The sequence below is a fragment of the Venturia canescens genome, chromosome 1 (assembly GCF_019457755.1).
Source record: "Venturia canescens isolate UGA chromosome 1, ASM1945775v1, whole genome shotgun sequence".
Taxonomy (NCBI): Eukaryota; Metazoa; Arthropoda; class Insecta; order Hymenoptera; family Ichneumonidae; genus Venturia; species Venturia canescens.
The window spans coordinates 12002432-12024232 of NC_057421.1; the positions used below are offsets into that span (position 1 = coordinate 12002432).

The 21801-nt window shown below is 37.6% G+C and overlaps 3 protein-coding genes across 6 annotated transcripts; 1 reads left to right on the top strand and 2 right to left on the bottom strand.

Moving 5' to 3' along the window:
- Nucleotides 1–404: 404 nt before the first annotated feature.
- Nucleotides 405–6006, bottom strand: Nhe1 (Na[+]/H[+] hydrogen exchanger 1). Its single transcript, XM_043412273.1, has 5 exons — nucleotides 4434–6006; nucleotides 3759–3928; nucleotides 3307–3675; nucleotides 2665–2999; nucleotides 405–765 (listed from the first exon to the last, which is right to left on the bottom strand). The coding sequence occupies exons 1-5, from the start codon at nucleotides 5716–5718 to the stop codon at nucleotides 741–743; spliced, it is 2184 nt and encodes a 727-aa protein (XP_043268208.1). The 5' UTR covers nucleotides 5719–6006; the 3' UTR covers nucleotides 405–740.
- Nucleotides 6007–6434: 428 nt separating this feature from the next.
- On the top strand, nucleotides 6435–7793 carry LOC122407090 (U6 snRNA-associated Sm-like protein LSm8). The gene is made up of 5 exons (XM_043413113.1): nucleotides 6435–6733; nucleotides 6819–6859; nucleotides 6934–7061; nucleotides 7354–7444; nucleotides 7608–7793. The coding sequence occupies exons 1-4, from the start codon at nucleotides 6703–6705 to the stop codon at nucleotides 7442–7444; spliced, it is 291 nt and encodes a 96-aa protein (XP_043269048.1). The 5' UTR covers nucleotides 6435–6702; the 3' UTR covers nucleotides 7608–7793.
- Nucleotides 7789–21316, bottom strand: su(sable) (suppressor of sable). 4 transcript variants are annotated; one of them, XM_043411717.1, is made up of 9 exons: nucleotides 18087–19858; nucleotides 16853–16938; nucleotides 14909–15311; nucleotides 14170–14416; nucleotides 13618–13970; nucleotides 13203–13413; nucleotides 12601–13001; nucleotides 11358–11655; nucleotides 7789–11125 (listed from the first exon to the last, which is right to left on the bottom strand). In XM_043411717.1, exons 1-9 carry the CDS (start codon nucleotides 18219–18221, stop codon nucleotides 9042–9044), a joined length of 4218 nt encoding a protein of 1405 aa, XP_043267652.1. In that variant the 5' UTR covers nucleotides 18222–19858; the 3' UTR covers nucleotides 7789–9041. The 4 variants fall into 4 exon arrangements, with proteins under 4 accessions (XP_043267652.1, XP_043267587.1, XP_043267784.1 ...); XM_043411652.1 differs by having other exon boundaries at nucleotides 14909–15314; XM_043411849.1 differs by lacking the exons at nucleotides 16853–16938; nucleotides 18087–19858 and adding an exon at nucleotides 19895–21316.
- Between the last annotated feature and the right edge of the window lie 485 nt (nucleotides 21317–21801).

Genomic DNA, 21801 nt, shown 5'->3' on the forward strand with positions numbered 1-21801 from the left:
AATCTCTCGTAAAAAATTAAATTTTGAGTTTTGACAAAAATCCTTACAGAGTTTTACAGACAAGGGTCCATGCTTTAAGGGAAAAATAGTTCACTTTGCAACCGTTCCAAAAACCTGTAGCAAGTTGATACAACGTTGTTAACTGTAAATAAAAAAATTCACTGTCAATGCTTTCTTTTTCCATAACAATGCCAAAACGACTAATTTTTGGGTGTTAGAGAACACTGTCATCGTACAGGAGAGCACTGAAGTCGACACCTAAAATATCTTGTATTCTGAGCATCGGATAAGTTTATCCGTCGTGGAACAGACCCCTAAGTGTGAAAGTAACCACATGCGGAAGATATCTTTGGGATAAAATCATTTGGAACACACATCTAGAGGTGAAAAAAACTAGTCATCAATAACGTTACTGACAGACGTTTTACTAACGCAAATGTGATGTTACTTCAGTCGATACATGTCATACACGGCCAGCCGTAGAAAAGGAAAACCTTTAATAATAAAAGCCGGACAACCGAACTTTTACATTCATATAAGAAATTGAATAATATCTCAGTGTTATGAATACATGGAGTTCAAAAAAATTTCTTGTGCTCCGAGATGATTGATAGGAATACCAAAAATTTCGATGAATATTACCGATTGACAAACACAAAGTGATCAACCTTAGATAAATCTTGTTGCGAGAGTGAGACGTATTTTTAAACAAAATAACGTACTGTTCTGTCGGTATCCAATCAATCTGACCAATCCTCAGGGATTCTGCAAATAAATTAATCACCTTTTATTAGACGATGGTTCACTGATGCCCGTTTGCTCCAATGCGATAATCCAAGTTTAAACTCAGTCATTCGAATACTGTGTTGAAACTACATTTAAAAAATTAAACTGAGTTTAAACCGTATCAGAGAAAACGATCATAAGCCACACCAATAATTCTGAGGGACACAAAAGAAGTTAATTTGATCACCAACACCCAAAACATACAATACTGTGCGTCAAAAAATATCCCTGCTGAATACGATAACAATCATTTTTTCAAATGAGCCAAGTTATTGACAAACCTTAAAGCATAGAAATATCACAAACTTTCAACGAGGACATAGAAATAAAAACATCTTAAAAATCTAAGTGGTTCTGCTACAAGTCCATCGAAAACTAACTCTACCAGACAAATATCAACCAAAAAATTCTCAACCAATCGATCAACTCAATTATTCCTTAATCCTCCAAAAAAATTTTTCTCTCAAAATCAATCTCTACGAACAAACATTAGTCAATTGAGATTGATTTGATGGAGTTTGTTTCTGATAGAGTTGTTGCAGTGTTATCCAAGCTTGACGGACAGGCCATCACACTTTGTACCTGCGACACTCCGACATTATAATTCTTTATCAATCACCAAATTATTGAAACACCTCAAAACATTGAAAAATCACTGACTTTGAAGATTGATGGGGATCGAAAAATATGAGGCAAATTCGTTAGCATGATGTTAAGAGTATGGATCAGTCGACTAACCTCACTGGGAATTTTTGAAATTGAAATTCTCTGACACGGTTTGACCGATTAAAAAAAGGCTCTGTCAGCCTACGCAGAACGATGTCAAAAATCGACTGACAGAGCCTTTTTTTAATCGGTCAAACTGTGTCAAAGAATTTCGATTTCGAAATTTGCAGAGATAAAACCCCAAGAGCAAAAAAAAATATGAAAAATACTCCAAAGTCTTTGCTTAATTCTATAAAGATTTAACCCTAGAACCGTCATTACATTTTTTCTTATAAAACATTCTCCAGAGTACAAACTAACTCTACTTGCTTGATTAACTTCATGAAATGATTTTGAAATCTAAGCTGATAAAAGAATTCATAGATGAATCGAGCTGTTTTTTTTTTATTAATTTTGGAGAAATGGAAACCCGAGTTCATCAAGATTTTGCTAATATTTAATTAACTGCCACGACATATGGAATTTTATGAAGCTACGTTATTCTAAGTTGGAGTCATATCCCATCAAAGATTGTGCCCTTTCATATGAAAGCATTTGGAATTCAGACATCTCTCACTATAACCAATGTGTACTGCAGATTGTTTTTCACAAAAATGTCAGTTGGAGAGAAACTTACGACGAAATACTGACACTCTCAATTCGTATTACATATTTTTTCTTCATTACCCTACATTTGAAAAAGATCTAACAAGCAACGTTATTAGAATATTCCACAGACCGTTTCAAAGCTGAATTTACCAAGGAACCAAATTTTGAACACGACTGTCGCGAAATACCGAATAATCCATAAATTTTCTTTGTTTGCAGGAAGGTAGAAAATACAATTCTCGTAAGATTTGTTTCTGTCCTACTCTACGGTTCTACGGTTAAATGCAATATAACTTACACAAAAATAAACAATTTGAAACTACAAATTCGTTCTGTACAATACTGAATGTTCCTGAGAGCGTTAAACTAAATATGATTAAGTGAAAGAAAAAGTACGAGACAACGTCGCATCTTGTAGGACAAAGACTAGTTGCTGGTTGATTAAAATGTTGACACACGCCGCTGTTTAATTTTTTGAAAAGGCAGAGATGATGAGCCTTGAAACACGCCAAGAGACAAAAACGTGAAAGCCTGCAACATCGAGATTAAATACTCAATATTGACCCGTGACTCGGTCGTCCAGATTTATCCTTCATATGACTATCCTTTTTCGTTTCATTTGGCGTTCCAACAACGTTTAACTGTGCCGTCGAAGCTGTTGTTGTTTCCTCGTCCGATTCAATCGGACTTATTCGTATCGCCTGATACCACTGATTCGTCAAATCCGTCATTTGTGATTTGCAATCTTTCAACTCTTGCTGTGTGAAACGACGCGTGAAAAATGGTATGAAGAACTTTAAATCCCAACGTGCGAAACCACGTATGCGCGACTGAAGAAATGACACCTCCATCTCTTCCTCAGTCAATTCTGATAAGTGTTCGGAGTCTATTGTTTGACCCTGAAATACAGTAGAATTGAGAATTGTTATTTTGGGCTCAAATTTTCGAGGCTTCTCAATAGTCATTTGCTCTTTCTCTTATACTGTAATTCCTTTTTCATTGCGTCATGCACTGAGAGAAGATTTATCGAAGACCAAAAATATGACGTTCGGTACTTTTGTTTGACATTTCTCTTCGAGTGAAATAGCATCAATGGCAAGTGACTAGAAATCTTACTGCACTTATTCAGCTCGGAAATACTTTTATGTCATTGGAAAAATTTAATATAAAATATGATGATGTCCGAATAATTTGTATTTTTCTTACCCATTCTCTAGTTTTACTCAGCGATATCTCTTTATCGCGTTTCTTTCTCCGGCTACTTTTCGGTTTCTTCTCAGCTCGCAAAAACTTTAACAACGGCATTGTTGAGCCACCGAAAATGAGAGTCGTGAAAAGTACAATAATGAGCGTTGTCGTTATAATAACGTGACGAGTTTCATCACTAAAATCCAAGTGGAGAGAAAGCGCGTATGAAATTGCACCACGAAGACCGCTGAACCACATTATGAACATCATTTTCTTAGTTATTTGATGCTCGCGAAAACGATTCACGAGAATAGCAAGAGGGAATATATTGGCTGCTCGACCGATCAGAGATAGGATTATGGACCATACGACCAGAGCTGGTTCAACCTGATGAAAAAAAACATAATTAATCAAAATACGAATATTTGAATTTTTTCATCTCCACATTGAGAAATGGTTTAAAAATGTACTCTGTGTCTGAAACTGAAGAGTGCCAGTCCCAAGTATGCGAATACACAAGTTTCGGCAATAAAGGCAAGAGTTCTCATAGTTTGTTGCATCGTAATTTGAGTCACCGTCGAGAGGTTGAAATGTGTGTAATGGGACATAACGATACCGTTGAACAAGATTGCCATTATACCTGGAATTGCAGTGAATGTGTTATTAAGAAAAAAACGAATACTATTCTCTAAACAACATCGTTAAAGCATAAGGGTACAGAATTTCTCTTCTTTTCTATTTTCTATTGAACAGATTTTAGTGTGCAGATACCAAGAGCATCTGGATTAACCGTAATCATCATGAGTGAATTTCAATTGTCTGCCTAACATTTCTTCTGAACTATTCGATCAAATATTTGTTAAATAGTACTCTGAACCTTCAACTAAAATGGGCAAACAATCGTGAATTGAATTAATGCTACCCAGACCCAAAGAAATTTTCTGAAACATCAAATTCAAATGGAAGTCATTGAAAATTCTACAACTTGGATAGAAAATCTCAAAAAAAAATATTAATTTCTTTTAAAAACTGTTCTTTACTCGTTTCAATAAACTTGATTAGATGTTATAAGTTTTATAATAAAAACCATTTTAGCGTTGTTGTGAAAAACGTTGAATAAGAATAAAGTCCAGTTCTTCATATACCTGATAATTGTATTCCTTCTGCAAGAACATAAGGAGCATAGGTGAATACCAGCATAATTCCAAACTCGAGCGAAGGATTTTTCCTCAGATCGATGTGTTTAAGCATGAGAGCGCTCATAAGAGCAAAAACAACACCAATTCCAGCAGAAGCAAAAAACATGAGGCAGAACCTATTGATTCCAACAATAATTGCTTCACTAGTGGTGGCTGCGTTATTAGATTCAAGTACGGAAGTGGTTAAAACAATGGATATAGCGTCATTGAGAATGGATTCACCAAAAACCAACATATTGAGTACAGGATCTACATCCAGGGCATGAAATATAGCGACTGTCGCAACAGGATCAACAGCCGATATGAGAGAGCCAAAAGCAAAACTCTCAACGAAACTGAGCTTGTAAGCAACTTCAGCCAGTCCAAGAAGATAAATTCCTGCACCAATCACAAAAGCAGATATGGCTGTGCCAAATATGGCAAATACCATAATACTGCCAATATTCTGGAAGAAATTGCCCTTGTGGAGATTATAACCAGACTCAAAGATAATAGGCGGCAGGAGAACTAGAAAGAATGCTGTAGGTGAAAAAGCTTCTTCTTTCCGCCAATTTGCAATATTTTGATGAGACATCATGTTTATTATCATTCCTATGGCACCACCAAGGAACACAATGACCACAGACTCTGGTAAGTATTGGAAATTTGTTTGGAGCATTAGATGGATCAATAAAATTCCCAATGCCAAAACGCAAAGTACAAAGAAAATGGACATCGAACTATTGTGCTCTTCCTCAGCAGAGCCCTTATCAGGTAATACAGGCTCAGTAAGAGGAGACATTGTCGAGCTTGCATTTGTAGAATTTGTCAGTTCTGTGCTGCGTACTCCAACTGATGATTCAGTCGTGACCAAAGACATATTGTTGGTAACAGGTAGAATTGTTGAGTTGGCTGTTGAGCCTGCCACACTTGTATGTTTGACCGAATCATCGCTATCCGTCGATGCTGATTTTGAGCTCTCTGAAACAACTGAAATTTCTGGTGACTTGGAGGCACTATCGTTTCCGGTCTTTGTCCAAATCCCATTGTTGACATTCGAGACAGTGTTGATATTCAAACTATTGGATGAGACGGTTGGCTTTATACTGTTTGCAAAAGTTGTAACATGGTCAGATACATTAGTTGTGATATTTAGACTTGATTGATTAGCTTCTCCATCTCTGGCGAGTGACACATGACGTCCTTGGATCAAAAGGAACGTGGTCAATACGAAGATATTATTAAACCGCATTTTTACTATATATTTTCTTCTTCACTTTAAAGGTTATTATCAGGCTGATCCGTTCACATTGTTTTGTTGTTCTGATTAATTTTGAGGTGTTTGAACAAGAGTTACTTTCTGCGTTTCGTGCGTTATCATTAGATCGTTTTGACGTATCGTTGCGTCGTCAAACAACGTGTCACACGTCACACTGTACTTCGCACTCGTTGGCTCGTTGCACACGCTGCACCTGCATACACTGTTCTGCTATGTCAGTCACCACATATATGCTCAACATTTTCTGGCAATTATTCTGGGACTGTGACTATATATATATAGGCGCACTTAAAAAATAATATATATATATATATTGATATAAAGGTCTTCAAGCTTTACCAAATGTAGGTAAGGACGACTGCCTTAAAATTCGAAAGTCGCCTGCAGATTTTTTACGGATCAATATATATAACCGAATGAATTCTCGTTTGCAAAAAATTATCATTTTAATAATTGGCGTTTTTCTGTCCAATCAGGTTATTCAAATGACTTTGTAGTTTTCTCTCACAAAATTTTTAATATAAATGATCGTTTAAAAAGCGACATTGCACAATTCCGCATATTCAAAAGTTTTAACTCCCTGCTGAGAGGTTGGTTCGGAAGATTCGGTAGACAAGAAACATTGTTGATTGGTCATTCACCACGTCATTTACACTGTGTATTCAACGAAAACGGAGCTTATAAGCCTTGGTGCTCTCCCCCCATACGTGTTTCCGGCGCGTACTCGATTCCGTGACGAATTCTTTAACCTGTACGGAATTTGAAAACACAAAGTGTAATTTTTAAACAACAAATAGTGTTAGGTGTTACTTCCCATATAATTTACAGCCGAGTTAAAAAACTTCCACAATTGCAAAATAATCTAAACACCAGTAACCTATTGAATAATTGTTCATAAGGAAACAAATATTATTCATTACCAGCGATAAAAGCACAATAGTAAACGTAGTAAACACGATGGCTTCAGGACTAGAAAGTTACGTCAATCGTATCCTTTTTGTTTGATCTAATATTCAGAACCTTCAGAACGATGTTTCTTACACATATTGGCCCTTAAATTATCTGGTATTCAGACACTGTTTCAATAATTACTTCTGATGGCAGAAACTTTATAGTGAGTTTTTTTCTTCCGTAAGTTGTTACCTTAAATGGATCTACTCCACAATGATAAATCTTATTAAATTACAGGGAACTCTAAAAGGTTTTGATCAAACCATCAATTTGATACTTGACGAATCCCATGAAAGAGTTTACAGCATGACTCAAGGAGTAGAACAAGTTGTTCTTGGCTTGCACATTATACGTGGTGATAATGTGTAAGTATTTTGAATATTTTGTTTTTGTTTTTTCACTCAATACTCGTCATGTTTATGACAATCAATAGTCAGTTTTGTATAAGTAGGAAAAATATAAAATATATCTTCTGCACTCTTTTTGCTTGTACAAAGAATGCCCAAGTCTAATGGCGTGGGCCAACGTTGAATGATTTATTTTTGTCACGTTGACTGTCAATATGATTTGTCAGTCGAGCTTCTGTCGTTCGAAGTGATGGCTCTTTCTGCATGGAAAACTGGTTTGCAATTTGATACATATTCAATATTATTCCAGAGCGATCGTTGGCGAACTGGATGATGAGATGGATTCTAGACTTGATCTTTCTTCGGTCCGAGCTGACCCATTGACATCAGTCGCACATTGAGTAAAAAAAATTAAATATTATGCTGCAAATTGATATCTTGGTTTCACAGGAGATGGAGATTCATCTCTGGAAGCATTATTTTCAAAATGAAAAATATTCCTAATAGTGTTTACAATATCAATGTCAAACCGATTAACCGGGAGATCAATCCATTTTTTTCCAGCGTTTTGTCATCCTTACTATTTCCACGAGTCAGCATAACTTTTGCATTCCAATGATTGACTAAGCTGGGATTTAAAAAAATTTACGATCGACTCTACGATGAATGATGTAAATACCTTACTTGTTTGAAGATTACTAGGAATCGTTTTGCCTTATATAATAAAAAAGAGGAAAGACATGTATTCAACAAGTTTTGTTTTTATTAATTGTCCTTCTGTTCAATATGTACATCGATTTGTCATAACAGATTTGCACATTATTTACAGAATTTGCTCCACATAGTGGAGAAGAAGACGTTATTTAGGATTAACATATTTAATTACATATTTACAAATGTGTTTACCATCTTGGATGAAACTTCTCTCGTGTATATGCGAAACGAATTCAGCAACCAAGGTAATGCAATCGAGGCATGACTCGAATTGCAATAATCGATCATATACGTTTGTTAAAAAAAAAAAATCTTATTGACATAGACGTAGTTAGTTATTTGCATTGCTAATATAACTTTTGTACAATGTCCTCCACCAAATAAAATGAAATATTGAGAAAAATTTCACTTCTTTCGATTCATGATCCAAATTCGAATGATACATTTTGAAAATAAACTATTGAGGTACAGAAAGTCAATTTTAAATAACTACCTGAAAGTCGATTGATTTCTATTGGGAATTGTTTCTTCAATCGCACAATTATGAGGAAGCCATTCGAATAAACTACAATGTTAATTAATGTAATAATAATCTAATTTGTTCATTATGATAGACGTGAAAAAATAATTTTTGATGCATTGAAACAAAATTTTTATTGAATTAAACTTAACATACGGTTACGACTCATATTTCGTTTAAAGGTCTGTATAAACCGAGTAATTATAATGTCAAATTTTGACGGCCCGTAGGGTTATTTACATTATTTTCGGCTCAATGATGGAATAAAATCCATCCGGTATTAGTCTATCAACTGATTAACAATATTATCTACAGATGTTATATAATTAAACTCGCTTATTATGCCAACATCCTTATCGTATCAAGTTTGATGAGTACATTATTCCAACAGCATTTGTTGCTTGTATGACTTATGTGTGATCGTAAATATATAAACATATATATATATATGGTTCTGTATATACATATTCATAGATACAGACGCAATATCGCTAATTTCCGATTCCATGAGACAAAAACCGTTGTCACGTTGATTGAGTATTCGCTTATGACGAATATTTATCTTATACTTTATTTCAGGCTCGATTCATTACCCCTCGTATTTCATGTGAATGAACACAATCCTCGTTTTTCCTGCCAACGAAATTTCACAGTTTCGTTAGAATTTGGCTTTCATCATTGTTCGGAATTTCGATTATTCGACAATATTTATCGATAACATTAATCGCTGGAGTTTAGATGAAAAATAAGAGTATGAATAAAACTTATTGCGGAGATCTTCTATTGTTAGGTCCAGAATTTGCTCTATTTCGGTTTCTTCTTCTGACTCTATTACTGCCACCGCCACCCCCGCGTCTCATCTGATTCTGATTAGCCGGCGTCCATTCAGCTGGTGGTACGTTTCCGCCGAAGCTTCCGGGATTAGGGCCACCCGGTCCGAAGGCCATCATTCCAGAATCCTGTGCCCCGGGTCCAGGGCCGAAATTATTGAAATTACCCTGTCCAGGATAACCAGAAGGCCCATCATAAGAAGGTGGCCCAACATCAGGACCATAACCCATTCCAGGCGCTGGTCCCAAAAGTCCTGGACCTCCATTTCTCTGAGCAGCATATCTTGGATCGTAAGTCATCGGGGGTCCATTTCCAGGGCCGCCCATATTCGGACCGGGCCCCATTCCCATCGGTGGTAAATTCGAAGGCGCGATTGGCCCGCCTATCATTGGCCCTCCTATTCCTCCCATGATAGGATTTTGACCCATCGGTGGCATTCCTGGAATACCCGATGGTACTTGCATGCCCGAAACATTCATTCCCATTGCCGACATTCCTTCCGATTGTTGATGTCCCATACCACTTTGACCTTGACCCTGCAACATTCCTACTACTCCCACAGGATTCGCGGACACACCGGAACCGCTGATATTCTGTGAAACTTGACTCGAAGTCTCAAGGGCTTTTCTTCGAGGATCTGATCGCACTGTCAAGTGAGGTGGAGACTTCGGTGTTTCCGGTTTTACCGGCACCGCTGGTGGTGGCGACATTGGAGAATCAGCGATATCGACTTTTGGCAATCGGAAAATTTTTCTTAATCGCGGATCGTATTTGACCTGAGCATCGTTTTTCGTTAACTTAAGTCCCGTATAATCGGGACGCGGTATATCGACTACATATACTTTGTAAGACATTGATGGATGCGATGATATGCTGGCCTCGATTTCCGTACACGGCACATGAGACGGCGCTGGCTTGAACGGTAAAGTTAACATTGGTCTTAAATCTACGTCCGAACGCCAATTTGAACCGTCTGAAAAATTACTCCCAACCACCCGAAGATCAGTATCGCCGAAATCTTGCTGCTGAAATCGCTGTCGTAGATCCATATCTTTTCGACGATGATCTTGGTCCGGTCTAGCCCGCAAATCCGTGTCCATGTTCGCGTCCATTATAGTTATTCCAGAGGAGTATATCGATGTTTCAAGACGCAGTGAGCGCGACTCCTTCTTCGATTCGTTCCGACTTGGGCTCACAGATTTTTGTTCTTCTCGACGTTGACGAGGGTCTCTCGACATTCGAGGATCTCTCGAAACCGCTGCAGCGTTCCCTGCACTTGACGGCTTTGGGCTCCACTTGCCGTTTTCGGATTTTGATTTGTTTCCTTCGGTATCTCGAGATGCACTCGTCTCCAAGCTCGGCAGCTTTTTTAAATCTTCTGTACTTAGTCGAGAATTTTTAGACACCTCGGACGATGCATCGTAAGCCGGATGCGCTGCACTCTCCAGGCGAGACTCGATACTTGATTGAGCAACTTCTGGTCGGGGTGCGTGCAATTTTGAACCGTGCGGTTTTATTGCGGACAATATTTTTGTTACTTCTGCGCTTATGTCGATCTTACTGAGATTTCCTAACTTATCACCGAATACCGCTGGTTGTGGAATACTTGGTACTTCCGGGATCTCTGGCGCTTTCTCCTTTTCTGGAGTTTCAGGACCGCCGTCTTCGCCCCGGTCGCTCTCATCTTTTTGTGGATCTTTTAAAACGATCGTAAGGTTGCCAGCTTCATCGTCATCGTCATCGTCGTCGTCGTCGTCGTCGTGTTTCTCAGTCTCTTCGTCGTCGGAATACCAAGGATCGTCCTTCGTCGCTTCTTCCACTTTGCCCTTGTCATCCGCAATCGCCAAACTGTCTTTCGCAGCTCTTTGCTGCTGTTGAATTCTCATGAAAAGCTCTTGAGCCTTTTTCGGCAAATTCGGTGGCATTTCTTGATCCTCCGTTACATTTTCATTACGCATTGGTGAAGATACGTGTCCAGTTGCAGTTTTGCGAGAATGGATCGATCCATCTTCAGGTACTGAAATCAGCAAAATTCAGCTATTTATTGACCGTTTTCGATTACTGTCAGAGACAGGAATGCCAAATTTAAAAATAAAAGAAACTCCTCTACAAATTATGAAAATCGTGTATTTGTTAGGTTGTTAGGTAAAAGACTTCGAAATTTCTAAAAGAGTTCAACAATTATTTTGCGTATCAATTGAATTTGCACGTTATTAAGATCTTCGAATCCTCAAGTAAATCCTTCTTACCTTCACGTTTTTCGACGGTTTCCTTCATGACGCTATCATTTTCTGTAGCTGCTTCTTCCCGGGTAATCATTCCCTTATCTTTCTCTTCCTCTTTATTCTTGTCCTCGTCTTCGACCGGCATTTCAATAACGAGACCCGTTTCTTCATCGCGATCGCTTTCATCGTCGAATTTCGGAGTTTCCAAATTAGCAGCAGCGTCGGCTATACACGAAACAGCAGACGCTCTGTTCGCATTCAAAACTTCCCTGAGATCGATGTCTTTCGAAGATGCTTCAACACCTTCGGAGCTGGCTTTCGACTATAAAAAGAAACGCATGTTCTTTTAAATGCCCCCACGAAAATGTAATTTAGGGCAAAATCAACTTAGATTTTTGCAATGTTATTGGAACATCGGCAACATCGGATTTTTCGATATTTTCATAAAAGTGAGTGACGATATATTTGATACAATTTCATGATTATTACGATTAGTATCCAATAGATAAGGTATTTTACAGCATGTAAAAAAATATATAAAAATGCATGATTATGATAGATTTCGTAAAAAGTAAACGAGAAACTTCAATACTTATTCATAAAAGTGCAATGTAAATTTTATAATTCAATTATAAAAATTGTCTTTTTTCATCTGTTTTTCAAATGTCTAAAACGCCATCCGCCATATTGGATTCCAACATGAGGTCACTCCGATAGTAAATAATCTAGATTCTTATCGTGCGCTCTGTGTTATTTTGAAATTTTACAAGTTATTATGCACGTTTGTGGACTTTTATCATTCATTTTATTAAAATAGCATTATGGAAAACGGTTTTGTGAAAGCAGAAAGTACAAATCTACCAATGACAAATACGTTGATAGTGGCGATGAATCCACAATTTTTGTAGCATTTTTACACTTGTATTATTGCATTCAAGCACGAGACACCAATGATATACCATTATAACTCATTATTTTCACAAATCTTGTTACTTGGTCTTTCGCAATTGTATTGTTTACTAACGGAGTGACGTCACAAACCGAAACAACATGGCGGCTAGCGTTTCCGTACGAAAATTGAAAATCATAAATAAAAAATAGTTTATGAGACAGTTTTCGGTCTTATAAAATTGAAATAAAAATTCTACTGGTTTATTACGATCTCAGGATTATTTTAAAACAGTTCTTAAAAAGGTGTATTTCGTGAAAATTATTTATTTCCATGAAAAATATTTTCCGAGAAAAATAGCGATATTGAAAATTTTACCTGAGCAGCTATCGCTTCCTCGCTGACATCTTTCGTAAAATCTGAGTTTTCCATAGCCTTAACTTTATCTTTAATCGCCGTCGGATCGCCCGGACTACCGTGTATCTCATTGTAGAATTCCATATTAGCGATGCATTGCTGTATTAATATATGTTGCTGAAGCTGTTGTTGTACGGCAAGACCAAGAGCAACATTAGGTAGATGAAGACCAAGTTGGCTCACCGATTGGAGCAACATTATTTGTTCATAAGGCACTCGATCTTCGTCCGAACCCCAACGTGTCTTTTTTCCCGCTGGTTTCCGTTCTTTTGCAGTTGAAGATGTTGGTCTCTTTTGTTGGGACGGGACCACAGCATTTTGATCCTTATTTGACGTGGTTGTTGTACTGTTCCCTCGGGGCTCTAAAATACAGTTCAGAACAAGGTGTTATAATGGAATCTCCACTTTTTCAATGAGTCAAAAATGACAGTAGTAAAACTCGGAGAAGACTTGTAAAAATTCACATTCCGATCGATCAATTCTTGCTATGCATGAAATCTCAAAATTCTGTATCGTGATTATTATCAATTATTTCAGCACTGATATTTCAGTTAATGTTTTACCCTCGTCCTCCTGGTCGGTGGCATTGACGGGAGCTGGAAGAGCAACATCGAATAAACTCGGGATTTTCTGGTTCGCAGTCTCTTGACTTTGCGCCGCATTCCTAGCGGTGTTGTTGATCATCATCAATGCACCTTCGCGACTGAGCCGGGGAAAATCACCGAGTATTTCTTTCGGCGCAGTTTCCAAGTGTTTGAGCAAAATATTTTTAACCTGGAAAGCAAATAATGATTTGAGAACCTGAATGAATATCAAACTATTCGATTCTGAAAAATGTGTTTGGAACATTTGAAAATTCTGATTGAAATGAATTCCTTCATGAGAGTCCGGAAAATCTTCATAAATCATTAATTGTTCAACATTTATTAGGGTTCGAATCAGTTGAAAAGTGGACTATCAAACGACGAATTTACTTACTTGTTCGTTAAGCGGCTCGTGTGAAAACTTGCAGTTTTCACCGTTGACGCATTTGAGCCCGGTGTGGAAAAATTTACAAGGAAAATCATGATGCATGTACAAACATTTGTCACGTTTGGCGCAACAATCCATGAGATAAAATTTGCACAATTCCATCTTTCGTGGTGGCAAAGCATTGTGCGAGAAGGGACAATCGTCACCTCGATGACATTTCCCCTGCATGTAGTACAGACAAATCGCGTCGGGATCCTGACCGTGATCGGAATTTTGATTCCTTCTGCCGTTCCTATCGTTCCTGAGCTGCCCTCGACCCTTGTTTTTACCACCTCGTTCTGTTTTTCCACCTCGACGAACTGTTTAAAAATCATCATACAAATTTACTTTATAAATCTCATGCTACTGGAAAATACACTCAAAAGTATGATAGAGTTTCTTGTAAATTCATGTTGAGAAACAAATTTTAATATTAAAACTTTTCGAATTATGAAATGCCGATCTGGTATTTTCGACAATAGTATTCAAAATTTTAGTCCAAATTACAAAAACACAAACCAGGGCCACGTCCTCCAGCACCGCTGTTGCTGCCTCTTTTATTGCTATCGTTGTCTCTCTGCCTCCGGTCACTCGATCTGTCATCGTTTTCAGACACATTATCGTAACTGTCACGTTCGGTAGAACGCCTTGGCGATGATCGTGTCGTATCGTGACCGTCCCTGCGCGAAACTGGTGACGCCCCACGAACGAAAAGCATCTCATCGTCATCTTCGTTACCATTTTCTTCATCGCTCAATTTTCGTTTCTGAAAAAAAATTGATAAAACGATAACGATTTTCCATTTCTTCTTGTTTCGTAAAGAGAAACGTAGGTTCATTTTGCATTCGAATTTACGACGCTGAAGTTTCCAACGTTGGAGTCCAACGAAATGAACGAAAAAAACGTTTGTAATTCACCAATTTTTTATTTCACGAATCGTTGGTGCAGCTTGAAAAACTACGAATCGCAAATTTGGCAGGGAACAAAATAGGAGAATTACTGGAATTATTGGAGAGTTTTTTCGATCATTTCGTTGGACTCCAACGTTGGAAACTTCAGCGTCATTCGGATTTTGAGTATTTCATATTGTACAAATTGTTTAAGGACAGCATTCTGTATTTTTGTGGAATATGAACATTTTTTATATTGAAAGACTTTACACAATGAGTTCAAACTAAATTTTCGAAAAAATGCTAAAAAAAAGAAAATTTAAAGTTTTAAATTAATAAAACCTCAAGTTCTATTTGAATATTAATACCTTCTGTGCCTTGGCTCGTTCCTCTTCTTTTTCATCGCGAATTCTTTTTCTGTTTTTGCTGCGATTACTTCTGCTTTTAGATTTAGCATTGTCCTGCCCTTTGGAGCGGTCCTGTTCTTCTAGCGCAGCACGAATGGCTTTCTCCACATCACCTGCCCAGTCCTCGGAAGGGTTTTTGTACTTGCCAAATCTGTCTTGTTTGCTATTATTTGTATTGCTGGTGCTGCTACTCGGTTTCTTGTTCTTCGTGAATTTTGGCTCAAAATTTTTGTGCTTGGGTGAATCAGCAGCGATTGTCGGTTTGACCGGTTCGGTGGGTGGTTTGACAACTGGAGGTGGCGGAGTTGGTTCGTCATCCTCGTCCGATGGTATTTCTCCATCTTCCAAGTCATCATTATCCACACTGCTGTTGGATGGTGAGAAATTATAATCATAAAATGAAAATCCACAATCTATTCTTGGTTCAGTATAAAATTAAACTGTCGTTAATGGTCCACCACACAATCACATATTGCTAATAAAAAAGTTTTATCTGTGCTTTTTTTTCTTAGCTAGCAATGTAGCTTCGAATACATTAATCCTGATAATGAATTTTCAATTCATTTAATTCCTTGATATCACAGATAACAAGACAATGTTGATGATGATGATTTCTCAGGGATATTAACAGTAATACGTTGAGTTGTAACGCTTATTGACACACCTTCGGTTGTTTATTATTCTTTGAGATGATAATTTATCGGTTTACCAGAATCACTACCAAACACTGTAATCAATGTGCCCACACCTTACAACTAATTTCCTACAGAATATCTTAACTGTCCAATAAGCGCATAAAACATCAAAAACAGTATAATTAATTGACGTGCCGCAAGCCTGATAAATGGGAAAAATTTCCACGCTTCTGACAAATCTGTTTTTTCTCATTTACTCAAACATTACCCAAAAGATAGCTCAATTAATGACTGAATCTAATCAACTTGGAGCATCAGTGCTATTCCCAAGACAATCGAATGCATACAATTTGCATAGAATTTCCATTTGACTACGAACTCAAGGAAAAGATGCAGTTATGAGAAATCTTATGATTTTTTTTTGCTATTCATTTTTTAACATGAAGGACCTGTTGTTCCACCTCTAGGTAAATTATTCCAGGCGATCAAAACAATGACTGACAGGCTTTGAATTATCAGAGAAATTTAACCAGGAGATGGAAAAACCGGGCCTAAAAAAGGTCTGGTAGGAACTATAACAGTTTTGTTAGGGAAATATCACCTTGTCACAATGTAACACATCATTTTCTTTTTTAGCTCATAAAATTTTTGCAATTTACTGGAAACGGAACGTTTTTTTCGTTATTACGACATACGTGTATGCAGCCAAATATATTCATACGTTTATACATATATGCATATGTAAATGTAAATATATAAATATATAATATTGCAAATTCAACGTCGAATGTGCCGCTCTGTTATCGAGGTTAAGATTTTTCTAAACGATTTACGAAACAAAAACAAAATTATAGCGTTGCTGCTGGCAACAGTTGGCATTGAAATTTTTCGAGATTTCTATACGACAATGTCCACGTATGTTTCACGAGGGGATTCATTCTTTCCTTCTATTCGTCTTCTTTCCCCTTTTTTCGTGATGATTTTTTTTAGTTTGCTCCCGCAATTATTTTGAATACAACAAACAATTATTTTATTCACAAATTTCAATAAAAATCTAGTACTTTTGGAACATTCATACATTTTTTTTTAAACGCTACATTTTGACTTTATTTTCACGTAGGTATTTGCCGTTTGAAAGTTTCCTTAAATCGCAAAAATTTTCGAGAAATCGTTAAGACCATGAAAAATGACATATTGACATTTTTTTCGAAAATATATGAAGTATGGTTAAAAAATGCATTTTTCAAACGTAGACACATGTACAACTCACAGAGCTCTCATAAATTTCCGTGCGGTGATCAGTTTGACGAGGAATTTTTTCGCACAGTTGAAGGTCAAATCGTTCGAGCATAGAAACTTTTTGCAGTGTTGATTTCGTCGATTGCACCAATGAATTTCAGAGACACAATTACGATGTCATCACACACCAAGTTTTCGAAAATAATCGAAAATTCAATGTTGACAAAAGGAAAATAAAATATTACCAAAATCCAAAATTATGAGAAAACAGTGTACGAATGTGTATATGTTTAACATTTTTTTCCCAATGTTCTCTGCGAACACAAAATATTTTGAAGATTTTCGGAATGATCGGTTAACGCATAAGAAGCATGCATTGCCAACTCGTTGTCGAAAAGCAATCACCAACAGGAACGATTTTTTTTCTTACGTTTCGTCAAATCTCCCACCAAATTCACGCTTTTTATATTACCACGTTTAGTAAAAATGCATTTTGCACTTTAGCTATAAGGATGCAAAGCATGTTTATGTATATGACCGGTCAAACTCGATTGGCGACAAAATATTTAACCGTTTGCAATGCAAATAATCTGACTACAACATTTTCAGTAATCGAATTTGTCCGCTGATATACAAGTAAACGTTCAAAAAAATATTAACCATCCACCGAAAAGTTCCATTACAGTTCGTACCATATTGAGACGTCATTGCGAGATTAATTGTTAATAAATTTTGATTCAACGAATAGTCGTAAGACACCCTCAGTTTCAGGAAATGAGCATGCAAATAAATATCGTCCGATTATATTCTTTCCGCGACAAAGAACATACACCTTTGCCCTTGGCCCCGATAACCGTACTACTTGCTACCAGTAAATTATAGAACGAAACACTTCGAGAGTTAATAAAACAATAGAAATACAAATATATCTCAAATATACAAGCAGTTGAAATATTGTTTCCGTATTTTCTCCGCAGCGCAGCCACATGCTATAGCAACCACTGTACACCCAATAATCGATAGTAGTAATCAAACAATATGAGAAAGCAAGAACGCTTATTTGGAGAAAAAAAAATATATATATATGAATAATGAAAAATTTCAACAAAGGTCAACGGTTTCGAGACCATGAAACACATTTTTTTGAGATCGTTTTAAAAAAGAAATGTTTTTTTTTTTTTTTTTTTTTTTTTTTTACTTATTTTCCATTGAGAAATTCGTTTTGAAAGTTATTAAAAAAGAGTAAATTTCGTTGTTCACCTTACCGGTTGAAAATCGGGGAACTCATCAAACGTCAGCATCATCAACATATAAAAGATCATTGGTGGAATCAACATCGTCAGGTTGTCATAATAATAAGTCATAATAATAATAATAACAATAATAATAATCATCATCATCAATTGGCATCATCATTATCATCATCATCATTGTCGTCGTAATCATCATCATCATCATCATCATCAGGATCATCATCATCATTATCATCGTTGTCGATGTCATCAGGAGCATCATCATTTCATATTAGTTTTTATCAATTTTATATGGGTCATCATGATGAATTGTGTGGAAATTTAGTTTTTTGTATCGTCAATGAATAATCACCGTATAAGTAATTCGTGTGTTTGTGTTTGTTTTTTTTTGGTCATTTGCGTCAAATGCAGTCAGACGATGAACAAAGTCAAATGTATCAAATGTCGGGAATCACGAAACTACGCGACGAATTCATTTCACATGTCGGGAAATTGTGGCAGTTTTAGAAATTCTAAAATCGCTCATTGCTTCTATTCACACGCTGTCGGATAAGATTGGAAGAATATTTTTCCACCTCACTTTCGCTCTCTGGTTTAGCTGTTATTTGTACGTTTGCGTCATTGAAATGAGTAATTTTATTTATAACTCTTGAGAACTACACGCGAGTTTTCTATTCATTTTTGTACTTTGTGTTGTAAGACGCGTTAACTGAATCTATCGAAATTTAAAAGTTTTTTTTTTTTAGTTATAAAATCGTAAATTTGCGAATTGAACAGCGTTCTGATTCTTAAATGATGAAAAAAATTTGCTTTGGCTGAAAATTTTAAATATTGGGTTAGAAAAAAGCTTTAGATATTATTAATTTTTTCAATAGTTTTCCGACTTTTCGATTTGAAAAACGTAATCGTCGAATTTTCGATCATTTTCAAATATTTTATCATGTTTTAAATAACGTTTATACGATGTTTCGCCTCATGGCCTACAAGTCAGTTATATTTCGCGAATTTGCGTGAATCGTATTATATTTGTTGAACTTGGCGATGAAATTATGCCGCGCGTTGGGTGTAGCGAACGAATTGTGAAGTGTTTCGTGTGCACGTAACCGCGAGAATGCACGCATACAACACATACACAATTATATGATACGTAGGAATACGAATATGAGTGCCCGAAAACGATAAAGGTCAAGACATGGATAAAACGAGCAAGAGATGATCGTAACACATGAATTCGAGCCACGAGCAACGATACGACGCGAAGTGCTCAACAAAGATGGCCGCCGTTGACCGACGCGTTGAATTTGCTTTCCCACACCCTCGTTTTGAGAATCAAATTTTCCTCACGCCTATTAAGGCGTGAGGAAAACTCTCTCTGAATCTTCGTATTCTTTCATATTGTACGAAAACCCGACACTTCTATTTCGATGGCTCAACGGTTTTCTGCAATCTCATTTCGTAAAATGGAAAACCGAGTAAATTCCTAGAACTTCCTATCCGGTTGATCAACATATTGGGTCCAAACGTTTTTGAATAAAACAAAAACAGAATGTTGAATAAATTCCATATCCTTTTTTATAACAGCTTGTTCAGCATCCCGTGACACAGCGGCGGAGAGCACGCACGGCTCGATCGTTTTAACGCGCCACGGTAAAACCCCACATGCGAGGAAATCATCGATAGTCCCCGTTACGGGTTTTAAATCCGCAGACATTTGAATGATTTTAGTTTGTTTTAGATGAAAATAAAATGTCGTTACCGTCAGTCTTCAGTTCTGTGCATCAGTCGTGTCGTAATTAAAGAAAAAAATGAGTAAGGCAAACCTTTGGATCAGAGTCTCGGCCGTATTAACACTCTCGAGGGCCATAACTCTGTTCTTTGTTTCTCTTTTTCTTTCTCTCTCCCGCCTCCCTCTTTCTCTTTCCCGTTTTTACTTATGTGCCTCGTTTTTTTGTTTGTTTTTTATACTCCCGACGCTCAAACAATGTCTTTATCACCTCTCCCTCTCCCCCGAAAACCCAGCCGTAACTCCTTGCCCGTAGGAGGTTTCCGTATGTTTTCTTTCTTTGAAAGTATATTCTTTTCACGAATAATCGGATGACGCAGTACGAGTAACGATGTAAAAATAATTAACGAAGATTCGAAGGAGATATTAATAGAACGACCAGACACTCGAGCGTCCCTTGATTCTTGCTGCTCGCCTGCTGGCGCTCCCGTCGCTGTTCCTTCTGCTTCTGTCGACTTTTCTCCTTTATTTCTCGGCTGTTTGTGCGCCGCTTCAACGACATCCCTCACCAAAGTTCCATAGCATCGACGTTCCTCCTCTTCTGTGGTATAGATGTGTATGTGCGGGGGCCACTCGGTGCGCTCGCCCGGACATACGTTTACATATAAACCGATGTCTCTTCCTTGCTTTGACAATGTAATATGTGCACTCCCCCTCTTTCTCTATCTCTCGTTTTCTCCCACTGTCGCTCGTATTGTAAGCCTGGAAAGGTGAGGCTCGATTCCCGAGCGTTGCCGAGTATTGCCGAGATGCTCTTGACCCGAACCCCGAAGACCTACGAGCCAAGGTTTTCTCTCTCTTCTCCGTGTACCGCAACGATAAACGCCAACGCCAAAGGCGAGTTTCCCCACCCCACCGCGTATCGCAAACTTGCGTCACGTATCTAAAGCAAGTAACGCGACATACGTCTTGTTTAACGCGACAATAAAGGAAAAATATGAAGAAAAAAGACGCGACGCGACGCATAAAGGGGAAAACAAAATGGATGCAAAATTTTTATGTCCAATATCGATTTTTGCTTTCCATATAGTATACGCGAAATGGTTCACTATGCTCTTTTTTACGATAACAGCTCCTGTTTCCCCTGTTCTTTTCAAATATCATTTCCAAAATAGTTCTTTCTTTTTTGTTTAATATACTGTTGTCGCTCTTTGCGGCGTTACGCTCCGTATGTGAGTTTTATCGTTTATATGCCCGACGATAATTTAATTTCTTGCCAATGTTGCTTTTCACTGTTCTCGCGCTGGCGGATTGTCGATTTCGTCGACGCAGTATCTTTCGATTAAACGGCTGACGGTTGTGTATTAAATAAATCTCTTTTGTTCTTCGATTAAATTCGATTTTTTTCGCCTCTCTCACCCTTTTGCGTTGAGCAAGGGACAGAACGATTGCGCGTCCCCGTTTTTTCGCTCGATGTCGTTGCTCCGGGTTTGCTCCTCGGCGACGTTGCCAACGTCATTGTCGCGACGTGGCGCGGGCATCGAACATAGATCGTGCACACTTCACCTTGTCAGCTTCGGCTATCTTCGGCTCTAGACGGCTCTCCTCTCGTTTCTCCCACATTATTTTCTCTTGCATGTGCATGAAATCTATCTAGTCTTCATGCATGTATGCGAAGCATTACGGCCTTTGTATTCGTGCATAATTTCCGAGAAGCAGGCGCATGCGCGCGCAAGCGTTTAGGGTCGCTTGAGATGTGTTTGTACGTGTTGGGAATGCCAGATGCCAGATAGTGCAGGAAACAGGGTTTCGCAGAAAAAAAAATCATGCTCATGGATTTTCCGATTGGAATGTTAGTGCATAGTCATTGAGCGTTGATTCCGTTTTCGTGAAAAGGAGGGGGGGGACGCTTTTTCACCATCTTGAAAAATGAGCTCGCCTAAAAATCCCATAACGGTGCACTTTGTGGTACAAATGATAATCTTTTTTGCAGAATATAATATT

Bases quoted from the DNA above. Each gene is read 5' to 3' on its own strand.
- Nhe1 (XM_043412273.1), bottom strand. From the start codon at position 5,718: ATGCGGTTTAATAATATCTTCGTATTGACCACGTTCCTTTTGATCCAA. The intron at 3,929-4,433 runs GTATATGAAGAA...CTGCAATTCCAG, and splicing joins AGAAGGAATACAATTATCAG to GTATAATGGCAATCTTGTTC. The intron at 3,676-3,758 runs GTACATTTTTAA...TTTTTTCATCAG, and splicing joins TCTTCAGTTTCAGACACAGA to GTTGAACCAGCTCTGGTCGT.
- LOC122407090 (XM_043413113.1), top strand. From the start codon at position 6,703: ATGGCTTCAGGACTAGAAAGTTACGTCAATC. The intron at 6,734-6,818 runs GTATCCTTTTTG...TCTGGTATTCAG, and splicing joins ACTAGAAAGTTACGTCAATC to ACACTGTTTCAATAATTACT. The intron at 7,062-7,353 runs GTAAGTATTTTG...ATATTATTCCAG, and splicing joins ATTATACGTGGTGATAATGT to AGCGATCGTTGGCGAACTGG.